Source organism: Aythya marila (assembly GCF_965140915.1).
Source record: "Aythya marila genome assembly, chromosome: 3".
In the NCBI taxonomy this organism is placed as follows: Eukaryota; Metazoa; Chordata; class Aves; order Anseriformes; family Anatidae; genus Aythya; species Aythya marila.
In genome coordinates this window covers 63,786,462-63,797,521 of record NC_139044.1, presented here as the reverse complement: position 1 = coordinate 63,797,521, position 11,060 = coordinate 63,786,462, and the positions used below count along the sequence as shown (strand labels likewise).

Genomic DNA, 11,060 nt, shown 5'->3' with positions numbered 1-11,060 from the left:
TTGGGCTGGGGGAAAGGGGAAATCGGTTTGAGGGACGGGGGCGCGGCGGATCCTCGGGTAAAGCAGCTCCGGGCGCATAGGGTGAGCGCTGACAAAAGGCATTTCAAGTTTCTCTCCCCTTCTTTTTTTTTTTTTTTTTTTTCCTCCTTCCTCCTATTTAAAGCGTCTCATTGTTAGCGGATTACCCTTGCTTCAGGTTACACCCGACGGGAGGGAAAAAAAAAAAAAAAAAAAAAAAAAAAAAAAAAAAAAAAGAAACACCAGCCCCTTCCCCGTCCGCCCCACCTAGCAGTTACGACCGTTCAGCAGCTGTTAATATTTGGGGGAAAACCACGAGGAAAAGAAAGGAAACGACGCGGCAGGGCAGGGCGGGGCGGGGCGGGGCAGGGCAGGGCAGGGCAGGGCAGGGCAGGGCAGGCAGCCCTCGCGGTGCTGAAGAAATTGACTTCGGGCACAGAAATGTCCTGGTGCCACCGCGCCGCCCCAACCAAGTTTCCTCGGGGCAGCGGCAGCACCCGTGGGCGCGACCGGCTACGGGGCCGGGACAGGGGGCGAGCACAGGGGGACCCCCGAGCACCTTCACCCAGTCCCGGCCCCGTTGCCCCGCGCTCATCCCTCGGCTCCCCAGCACCAGCAGCAACCCGACCCCGCCGCCCGCTCATTGGTCGACCCCTCCGGCCCCGCCCCTCCGCCCGCAGCCACTCGAGCGCCGGGCTCCGCCCGCCGGGCTCCGAGCCTCGCCGCTGGTTGGACACCGCTGTCTGTCAATCAGGTTGAGGGACGGGCCGCCCCTCCGCCGCGGTCCCGCCCCCTCGCCCTAATTGATATTATCGGAGCGCGGCGCGGGCGGCTCGGCTGCAGTCGGGGCTCGCGGGCGGGCGGCCCGGTGCGGGACTGGGCAGCGCCGCGGAGGAGGAGGCGGGAGCAGCGGCGGCGGCGGCGGCAGCAGCGGCAGAGGCAGGAGGAGGAGGAGGAGGAGGAGGAGAACGAGAAAGGCAGCCGGGAGGGAGGGAGCGCCGAGCAGAAGACGAGCAGAACGAATTCTCCACCGTCCTCTAGTACCCAGCAAGCGGCGGCAGCGGCTAGCAATAGATAGGTAGAAATATCAAAACCGCCCCGCTCCTGCACCATGGTTCTGCGAAGTAGGCTCCCTTCTTGGATTATTTTGTGCTCCGTCTGGCTGTTCCGCTTTGCACACACGGGGGAGGCACAGGCTGCGAAAGAAGGTAAGGTGATGCGGGAAACAAAAAGTTTGGGCTTATTTATTGCTTTTCGCACGCCAAGTCTGTGCGGTGGCTTAGCGGAGGACCTGCCTGCCGCCGCGAGCTGCTTGTCACCCCCCCCCGTTAATTTCTTTTTATTTTAATTGCTGCTGGGTGGGGGTGGGGGTGGGGGGGAAGGAAAGAGCAAGACGTTTACTATGTATATGTACATGTGAGAGAGAACAGGACAACTGCTTTTGCCCTGGGGATTGAGGTTTGGGAGGTATCTGCACGTGATAGAAAAGCGTGGGGCTGGGGAGACAGCCTCCGGGCTCGGGGATCCGCGCAGGGCAGCCCCGCTCCACTCCGGCAGCCTTAATCCTCCGGGCGAGGTGCGGGGGGAGCGGCTCACCCCGCTGGTTCCCGGGCAGGGGCTGGGGGCTTCAGGGCTCGGGACGATCCGGGAGAGGCTGCGGGACAGCCCCGTGCCGCTGCCCGCTGGGGGCCTTCAGTCCTCCGCCCCCCCGGGGCCGCGCACGGAGCGTGGGAAGGGAGCATCGGGGTGCAAAATTGGGGTCTGCATCTCTGGGGCACCCCAGCTGGGCATGCATTTGGAGGGTACAGCCCGGTGTCGTGTGCCCGCAACGCGTGTGTTGTTCCCCGGCATCGCTGGAGAGAGGAAGAGGTTTCGGGATGGATGTTTTACACCATCTGCATATCACTACGGGGCTTCCTAATTTCCATTAAACCAACGCTGGGATTTGTAAGGCGAGCGCTGGACATTTGTCTCCCTTCTGCTCCCCCCCTTTCCTTCCCTCTCCCCCCCCCCCCGCACACAGACAAAACAGGCAGTTTTCTATCGGAGACTGATGGAGGTGTATAAAATCCAAGTCCATTCGGGGATCTCTTTTCTCACACTAGGAAAATCCGAGATTATTTAAAAGGCGCCCTGGTCACGTTTGACAGCCGAAGGCGAAGGTCCGTCTCCATCTTCGGAGGGGAGAGGGGGGAATTGGGAGAGGTGAGGCAGGGACTTTGTCGGTGTCTGTGCGTATGAAGGCATTTGGAGTCCTACCCCTCCCACCCCAGTCGGATACGTCAGTATTTTCACCAAACAGTTGGCGTGCAGTAAAATACCACTTCAAGCCTAAAAAGAACAACAACAACAAAAAAATCCTTCAATTAAAATGTCCTCTGCCCTCAACAGAAGAAGGAGATGGCGAGGCTAGAGAGGGAAAGATGAGAGAGCTTTCCCTTGGCTGTGTCTCGAAAGTTTATTTGGAGGGGCTGGGATGCACAGAGTCCCCCACTCGGGGAGCAGTCACGCGTGGCCGAGTGGCGAGAGGAGGGATGCAGGCAGCCTGCCCCGCTCTGCCCCGGAGGCTGTGCCTCCGGGCGGCAGCCTGCCTCGTGGCTGCGTGTGCCGAGGCGTTTATGTATACATTTGTACACGGTGTGTGTGTGTGCAACGTGCGGGCGTTTGGGGAAAATCAGCCTAGCCACAGGAGGGTCAGGAGGGGGCGAGCGGCAGACAGGGATTGATAGCGGCTGTACCTGCCGCAAGCTCCGAAAACTCCCTCGGCAGAAAGAGACGGGATGGGGGTAGGGGGGAAATAACTTTGCGGCTTCACCCCGGCCTCCATTAAGCGCTGGTCGCGGCTGCAGCCCCGCGTGATTCCCTTTGCTTCCCTCTGGGGACGACAGGGGATGCGGGGGGCGAGGTTGGAAAGTTTTTCCGACTCTCCTTGCTGCAGCTCGATAAAAGATAAAAGGAGCGGGGCTCTCCGACATTGAGGGTGTCGGTGTTACCTGCCCACAGCTGGTCCCGGGGCTGCCCCTGCGGACGCCCCCTCCCCAAACCGGCTGCTGGGAGGGGACCACGTTAGCTGCTGCCCGGAGCGGGTACGCGGCCGCGGTTCCATGCGGAGACGAGAGGCCGCCGCTTCCCGAGTGCGCGGTATCCCGCGGAGCCCCTTCCTCGAAGCCGCGGGATTTACGACTCTTGCCGCTTTTTGTCCTGCAGAAGCGGAGAGAGGGAGTGAGGGGGGATGGCTGAGAGCTGCGCCTCCGCGGAGGGCTGGTCCACGGGGAGCTGCGCGATCCTGGGCAGAGGGTGCCCGATGAGCATCTCCCGCGGCTGCCGGGGGTGCACGGGGCGCGGCGCCGCCCCCTCCCCGCCGACGCTTCGCACACGGAGCCCCCGGCGGCGCCGCTCCTCCCGGGCTAGGAGTCGTGCACCAGCCGCCCGCCAGGGATGGTTGTTCCCAGTAACTTTCGGGGCGACGAGAAAGGCAGCGTCTTTCAGGGTATTTGCAGAGCAAGCTGCTTTTTTTTGTTTGTTTGTTTGCTTTTTTTTTTTTGTTTGTTTGTTTGTTTTGTGTCGCCTTTCTGGGATGTGCTTGCCCATTGCTAAGTGCTGGAGAACTGCTGCCAAATAAAGTGTAATGAATTGCAGCCGTGGGATTTTGTGCTGGTGCTGAAAAGGTTAAATTTTTCACGGTACCTTTTCTTCCAGGATCGTTAGAAATGTTCTTGTTTAACAAACCACCACATACACCACCTGCTTTTCTATAGAAATTGTTACAAAGTAAAGCCCCTTGGATCCAAGCTTAATGAAATAAGCAGATAATCTTTCTAGAAAGAGACTATCAAACTTCTTTAATGAGTAGTTCGACTTTATTACTGAAATACAGGCCTGGATGCTACCATTTGGAGTTCAACTAATATTTCGGATATTACTGGATGAACCTTTAAATACTTTTCTTTTTTTAAAAAAAAAAGTCGTGCCATCTTTCTAGTAATCCATTGAAGTTTTGTATTAAATTCTACCTGGATAAAGGGCTGAAAGCAGACTTGAAACCAATTCAAAAGACCTGATAAAAGTTGCTTCAAGTTATGTATTGAATTTAATACAAATTATGTATTGAATTTAACTATTTAAATGTTGTGCATAAAGTTATAAATAGCTTCAAAGCTATAACCATATTAAATATATTTAAATTAGAGATGTGACATTTTATTTACCAAATAAAAGTATGAAGTTAAGTATGCAGTTTTGAAGAAGGAATCTTCAAAGTGCTAAGCCCAGATACATGGCTGATCACAGTATAGCTTTGACTGTTTCAAAAGAAGTATTACAACAAATGATTTCATGTATTTTTTTTGGACATCACAGATTAATATATGTGTCACTTCAAAGTCTTTCAGAAAGTTATAATGATATGTTTAGAAAGAGGCATATAACTATGATTGAAATATAAAGCTTGCATATAAATGTATATTTGGAGGTAATAGAACATCAGTAATATCCTCCAATATGTCCTGTAAAATAGTTAAGAGCTGGTTTATTAGGCTGTGATTAACCACTTTCTGAAGCAGGGTCACATTTAGCTGCAAATAATTGCACTGCTACTAAAATTGATGTCTTTTTGCAGAAGTGTCACTGGGGTATAATGACATGAAGATTTTAGTAAGCCATTGCTATAAAATGAGTTAGTCTGACTTTGTGTAAGTAGTATTTTGTATATGCAGTGTATGAGGTAATTGCAGAGTCTCTTATTTTCTGTATTCCTGTTTGTCATTTATTTATGGAATTACTACTTAAAGGGCATGATTTTTTCTTTCTTACTCAAAAAGACCATTGCTTCTACAGTGAAACTCATGGTAAGATATAGACTAGACCTGTCTAAATCAGTTTGGATAAGTATTGAAATGCTGTTGTTTGTTTGTTTGTTTTTAAGCTCATTGTAAATTTCCCAGCATATGAGAAGTGTCCTCCTTATGACAAAGGAGATGGCAAAGGGAACATGTGTCTTAATGACTGATTATTAATAATTTTAGGGCACTAGGAAACGCATTCTGCTTAGACTTAAGCAATGAAATTGTTAAGATTAGTATATATCTGTTTATATATGGATGGCATTTAATCATCTATGTACAAGTTGTACATAGTTGTACTTGCATTTTTTTCAATAATATGAACAAAAATTAATTTGTACAAAAATATGTTTATTATTTTTAAAATTTAGACTTTGTTCTTTGATTTTATATTGCTGCATATTATATTTAACAAATGGTGGAAATTCTTTTTTTTTTTTTTTCTTCGTCTTCTTTCTTTTTTAGTAATATTGCTGGACTCTAAAGCACAACAGACAGAGTTGGAATGGATTTCCTCTCCTCCCAACGGGGTAAGTACTCCATGCAAAAATTAACTTCATGAAGATGAGTAGTTATTTTAGCAAAGCATTTGCAACACTTGCTTTAAACTAGCTCTCTCTCATATTTCTCTCATTAATTGTACCAAGTGTTTATGGCTCTTTCATTTTTAGAATGGAAAGAAGTGTACCTTGGGTTATAGTGTACAAACATAAGCTAATTAAAAGGAGTCTCCTCTGTGGAAGCTCACTTAAACATCCTCAGTAGCTTTTCCTTTTTACTGTAATCCTTTGTGGTGTACTAGAAAACTCTCTATATTTACAACAGAGTATTTTAAATCACTTTTTTATTTATCCTTTAGGAACAGCAGATATACTTCTGTGTGGAAACTTTCTAAAAATATGTTTTTCATTTTCTGTATAATGGGCAATCATAAATTTGTTTATGATGTTTTCTTTGTAATTGAATAGCACAGATTGAAGTGCTCTAAAATAAAAACATTTATACTGCAGATGTGTTTGAAATGACGTTCCAAACTTGAAACATCCCCAAGTCTTGAGGATCTTGATATCTGGAACCAGGAACCAATTATGTGGTTAAGGCCACCTCCAGCTTGCTTACAGATTAATCTCATGGTATTCCGTTAAATGTACCATTGTATGGTAGTACATCATTATAAAAAAATGAGAGATTTAGAAACATCTGTACTATTGTCTTATGTATTATATACATGAAGTTGAGAAATGCTGCTTTTATCCTGAATTAAAAGTGGTATAAAACCTCTTCTTCCTCAAGTCTTAAGGAAGAAAGAATATTTTCAGAATGATACAGTGGGTATAATGTCCAACGTTAGCTCAGTCTGAGAAATAATAAATTATATGTCTCGTTCTTACTCATGGAAGCAGTCTTGCAGCATCCACTGTGACTCCTTGCATGAACAAGGACGTGGGGGATCAGGCCCTTAATCTTCAGCGCATTGAGAAATCTGGAGCCAGAAGAGCGTGAAGTGTGAGTGGGGATATAAAAGTGTGACAAATCCTTTAAATAAGAAGAATGAAAATCTGAAAGTGTCTTTCTTTAAAAGCAAGATTGTAAAATCAATACAAGCATAAACTGGAAACAAATGTAACAACTTCAGAAAGAATGTAATGTGAGCTCAACACTTATGGTGTCTAATAATGTCGGCATTAGTGTTTTACATTGATTGAAGCCTTTACCAGAGGTGTTTGAAAGATTAGGTTGGTGGCAATTACATTATGTTAACCTGTAGATAATGAAAGACATGTCAACACATTACACATGTCAGCATACTTAAAGATGAAAGTAGAGTCAAATTCAATAAATGGTAAAAGGGAACTTTAAGAGGTAGAAGGCAATTTCAATGAAACTAAAAATGAATGAAAACTAGTGACTGGATGTTTGTGTGAAAATGATCAGAAGTATCTGATCAGTCTGTGTATCAACATAGAAATACCATTTTAATAGTGTAATTTTGAAAAAAAAAAAAAAAAAGTACTTTCACTTATTGTCTACTACACAATAAAGATTTCATGAGAATAAACACAGAAAACGTATCTCTTGAGTGAAACTACCACTTCACCGTAGTATGGATTATATCACCCAGGCACTTGTTAAATACCTTATTCAACTGCAGATGTTACATCTAATACTGATCTCCAATATTGTTGAAAAAAACTAACAAGTTTAAATACTATATATTGGAATCAATAGAAAGGATACATTCAAATAGGATGGCACGAATATCACCATATGTAGCAGCAAGTTAAAGAAAAAATGAATTTCCTTCCTATAAAAGCCAACATGGAATTTATCACTTTAAAAATACTAATGAGGTATGATCTCAGGTGGTATACGTGAAGACCTATCCTGAAGTACTGATGTTGTTGTTTTTTTTTTTTAGTTCCACAGAGAAGCAGGTATGCAATGGACTATTAGAAGTAATAAAGACATGCATATTCCATGGATTCAGGAAAATGTGGAAAGCTAGATTTAAGCCCTCAGCTGAAGATAACATAAAATAAGGCTTCTTATCTGAATTTATTGTTTTGTAGCCCCATACAGTGAGCTCTTGCCTGCATGACGGCTCTTTTATGTCAAAGGAAAACAGTTTGATTTTTGTTAAATATATTTTGCTTTTTTTTTTTTTTTTTTTTTTTTTTGACCCGGATGGGGACATGAATCTATTTTGATGTGACAGAATCCCATCGATGCCCAGACTCTGATGAGTCAAATTCTGTTCTATGTTGCACTAAAGCTGCTCGTGCTTCATGGATATGATACTTTCCTTAACTGGACTGTCTTATTCCAGAATCTGTCTTGGTGTGTTCAGGGAGAAGTGCTTACACAAGATGAAAATGTTCCACATGATGTGAAACTGAAATTATAAAAATCAGTAAAATTTTAGGCTTCATGCCTTTTTTGTCACATTTGGATTGGTGCTTTATTTATTTATTTATTCATTCATTCGTCAGTGTGACGGTGCCAGAAACCCTGGTCCCTTTTTTATTTTTCCCTGTTCTTGTTAGTAGTGCTAGTTCTCAAGGGGAGCTGGGGAGAATCTTACTCATTCAGATCTAATAAATTTATTATCAAAATAGTCTGACATGAATACAGGTCCATATGCATTCAGTTCAGTTGACTCCATATGCATTCAGTTGATTCCATGAGCATTTAATATTTCAATAATTTAATCCCATGTACATATATGTATAATACCATAGATGCCACATCTATATTAACTGTAGGTCTTTGAAATATACTTTGATATTTACAACTTCTGTGCATTTCAGCATCTGCAGTCATGATATATTTTGTGGTGATAACTTCCAGCATCAATCCAGCTACATCTGCTTTTTCTTGGAGCAGTAGGCCAATATTAAAATGATCTCATCTGCTGTCAAATAGGTTTGCAAAGTATTGTATACTGCATGGTCCCTAGTCTGGAAAACCAATGCCTTCCATGCTTGGTTACCAGTATGAGGAATGTCAGTGAGTGCTCTGTCCTGCAGAGGTGCTGAATATCCTACTTCCGCAAAGCACTTAAGCACATGCTTACCATTAAGCTCCTAAGTACTGTCATTGATCTTAAGCGTGAGCTTAAGTGCATTATTGACACACGGCCAGAGGGCTAAGTGCCATAAGAAGTCACGGTTGCCTATATCATCGGGTGAGGATAGCTCAAAAAAAACAAACCCTTAATTTATGACAGCTGCAGTTTCTGCAGTATGTTTAATGTTATAAGAAATACGAAAAGAAGTGTGAGATGTACACTGTTTTGAATGTACCTGCACAGATTTGCCTGGCTGATTTCAGGTTTGCCGTTGCCGGAGGTGCACTTTTCAAAGACACCAAACTCTGTGAAAGACTGCAGGTCTGTTATACACTTCTGGGTTTGTTACACAGTTGTTATCCTAAGGAGGGAATAACAACAAAACCCAGGCTTTGAACCAGAGAACTTTCAATCATGTGGGTTGTTCTTAACTGAATATTTAATCTAATATTTGAACTCCCAGCCAACTGAAATTAGTTTCTTTTAACATGGGTGCAGCCACTGAACAAAAGGTGAGTTGAAAAGCATCCGCTTATATGTGTTGGTTTGTGAGTAGAACGGAACATGGAGTGAACAAAAAGAAAACTACCAAACTGTTTTCTCACTTTCAGACTTTTAATTGTCCTTTGTTTCTCATTGTCTCTCCATGCCACTTTCATCACACAGAAGTGAAAATCGTACACCTCATAAGTTTCAGGAGCCTTCTGCTTTCCATGCAACTGAAAGCTCCACCCAACGTTTTATGCACAAAGGCTGAAATTGCACACTAGGCAATTTCAGTTTCTAAGACTTCACTGATTTTAGGTTTCTTCTGGAAATGAAGCTGCCTTTTGGTCTTTGCTTACCCAAAGCTATTATGACCTTAATGAAATGTGGGAGAACCCAGTGTGGAATTAGAGCTTGGTATGTTGAACAGCCTTTTCTGAAGTTTCCCCTTTAGAATTGTATCCATGATGTGAAAATGATTTTTAAAGTTTATTTATTTATTTTTTTTTATATATGGGAGAGATATAGATGGGGGCAGATCTTCCAGTTGGGTTAATATCTATTTTCTTTATTTGGATGTTTAAGAATATTTTAATAACATACTTTTTATGAAGCCTAACTGTTAAAAAGGAGTGAGACTTAAGTTGTGTGAAGCTTTTTTTCAAATACACAATAGTTACAATGTCATATTTGTTTTATATTACTAACTGCTTGTTATTATTTTAGTGGGAAGAAATTAGTGGACTGGATGAAAACTACACTCCTATACGAACATACCAGGTATGCCAGGTCATGGAATCAAACCAAAACAACTGGCTTCGGACTAACTGGATTGCAAAAAGCAATGCACAAAGGATTTTTGTAGAACTGAAATTCACTCTGAGGGATTGTAACAGTCTTCCTGGAGTTCTGGGAACTTGTAAAGAAACTTTTAACTTGTATTATTATGAAACAGACTACGACACTGGCAGGAATATCCGAGAAAACCAATATGTAAAAATAGACACTATTGCAGCAGATGAAAGTTTTACCCAGGGTGATCTGGGGGAAAGGAAAATGAAACTTAACACAGAGGTGAGAGAAATTGGACCTTTGTCCAAAAAAGGATTCTATCTTGCATTTCAGGATGTAGGGGCCTGCATTGCTTTGGTCTCTGTCAAAGTCTACTACAAGAAGTGCTGGTCCATCATTGAGAACTTAGCTATTTTTCCTGACACAGTGACTGGCTCAGAGTTTTCCTCTTTAGTTGAAGTACGAGGAACTTGCGTCAGCAGTGCAGAGGAGGAGGCTGAGAACTCTCCGAAGATGCACTGTAGTGCAGAGGGAGAATGGTTAGTGCCTATTGGAAAGTGTATCTGCAAAGCAGGATACCAGCAGAAAGGAGACACGTGTGAACGTAAGTAAACATACAGCTTGTTGTAATATGTGCAAATATGGGTTTATATTATACCATCTTATTATTTCTCTGCAACAGAAATGCATGATCAGTCTGCATCTAAAGTTTTCACGTCCTCAGTCTGTAAACTTTACACTGGCCGGTCTAAAGCAGTCAATTTTTCTAGGCATGGACATTGGCAGTTGTGTACTGCATTTAATTCTATTCTTGTTTACATTTAAAAACTTGTGCGAAGTATAAATACTGATTCAGGGCTAAAACTCTGAGCAATTTAAGGTGACAGTCCTTATACTTCTTAGTACAGAACATTGTATTAATACCCCTGAGTGGTTAAAGAACTTGTTCTTTTATATGGTCTGTGACGATTACAAGGAAACTAAAACTGAGGAAATAAACTTAGAATGACATGTGGTTAGTAATAGAAATAATGCACACACAAAAACTGCATTACAGATTTGTGTCATGAGTGCATAAAAATTGAGAATACTGTTTTAGGTCTTTCAAACAGAATATCAAGTTCCCAGGGTGAAGTATGTTTTCTTTTCTACAATATCTTATGCATAAAACTAACTTTAAATTTTGGTTTGCCGGGGGATCATGGTGATTAGTTTATAATACTAGCAAGTCAGAGACTATTGCATTGTACTTTCTAATTTGGGCTGATTCAGTTACACATTTTTAGAAAAATACTTACACTTAGCATTGCTGGGCTATATGCGTAAGAAGTTTCTGCTTTGTGTAAAAAAAAGAT

General features: G+C 43.3%; 1 protein-coding gene across 5 annotated transcripts in view; it reads left to right on the top strand.

Annotated features, from left to right (window-relative positions):
- Positions 1 to 1,043: 1,043 nt before the first annotated feature.
- The window catches only part of EPHA7 (EPH receptor A7), a 162,835-nt gene continuing 152,818 nt past the window's right edge, over positions 1,044 to 11,060 (top strand). For all 5 annotated transcript variants that reach the window (XM_082757667.1, XM_082757665.1, XM_082757669.1 and 2 more), the window contains exons 1-3: positions 1,044 to 1,226; positions 5,325 to 5,389; positions 9,640 to 10,309. In XM_082757667.1, coding sequence (XP_082613793.1) covers positions 1,130 to 1,226; positions 5,325 to 5,389; positions 9,640 to 10,309 — 832 coding nt within the window. In that variant the 5' untranslated portion in view covers positions 1,044 to 1,129. The remainder of the gene's footprint in view (positions 1,227 to 5,324; positions 5,390 to 9,639; positions 10,310 to 11,060) is intronic.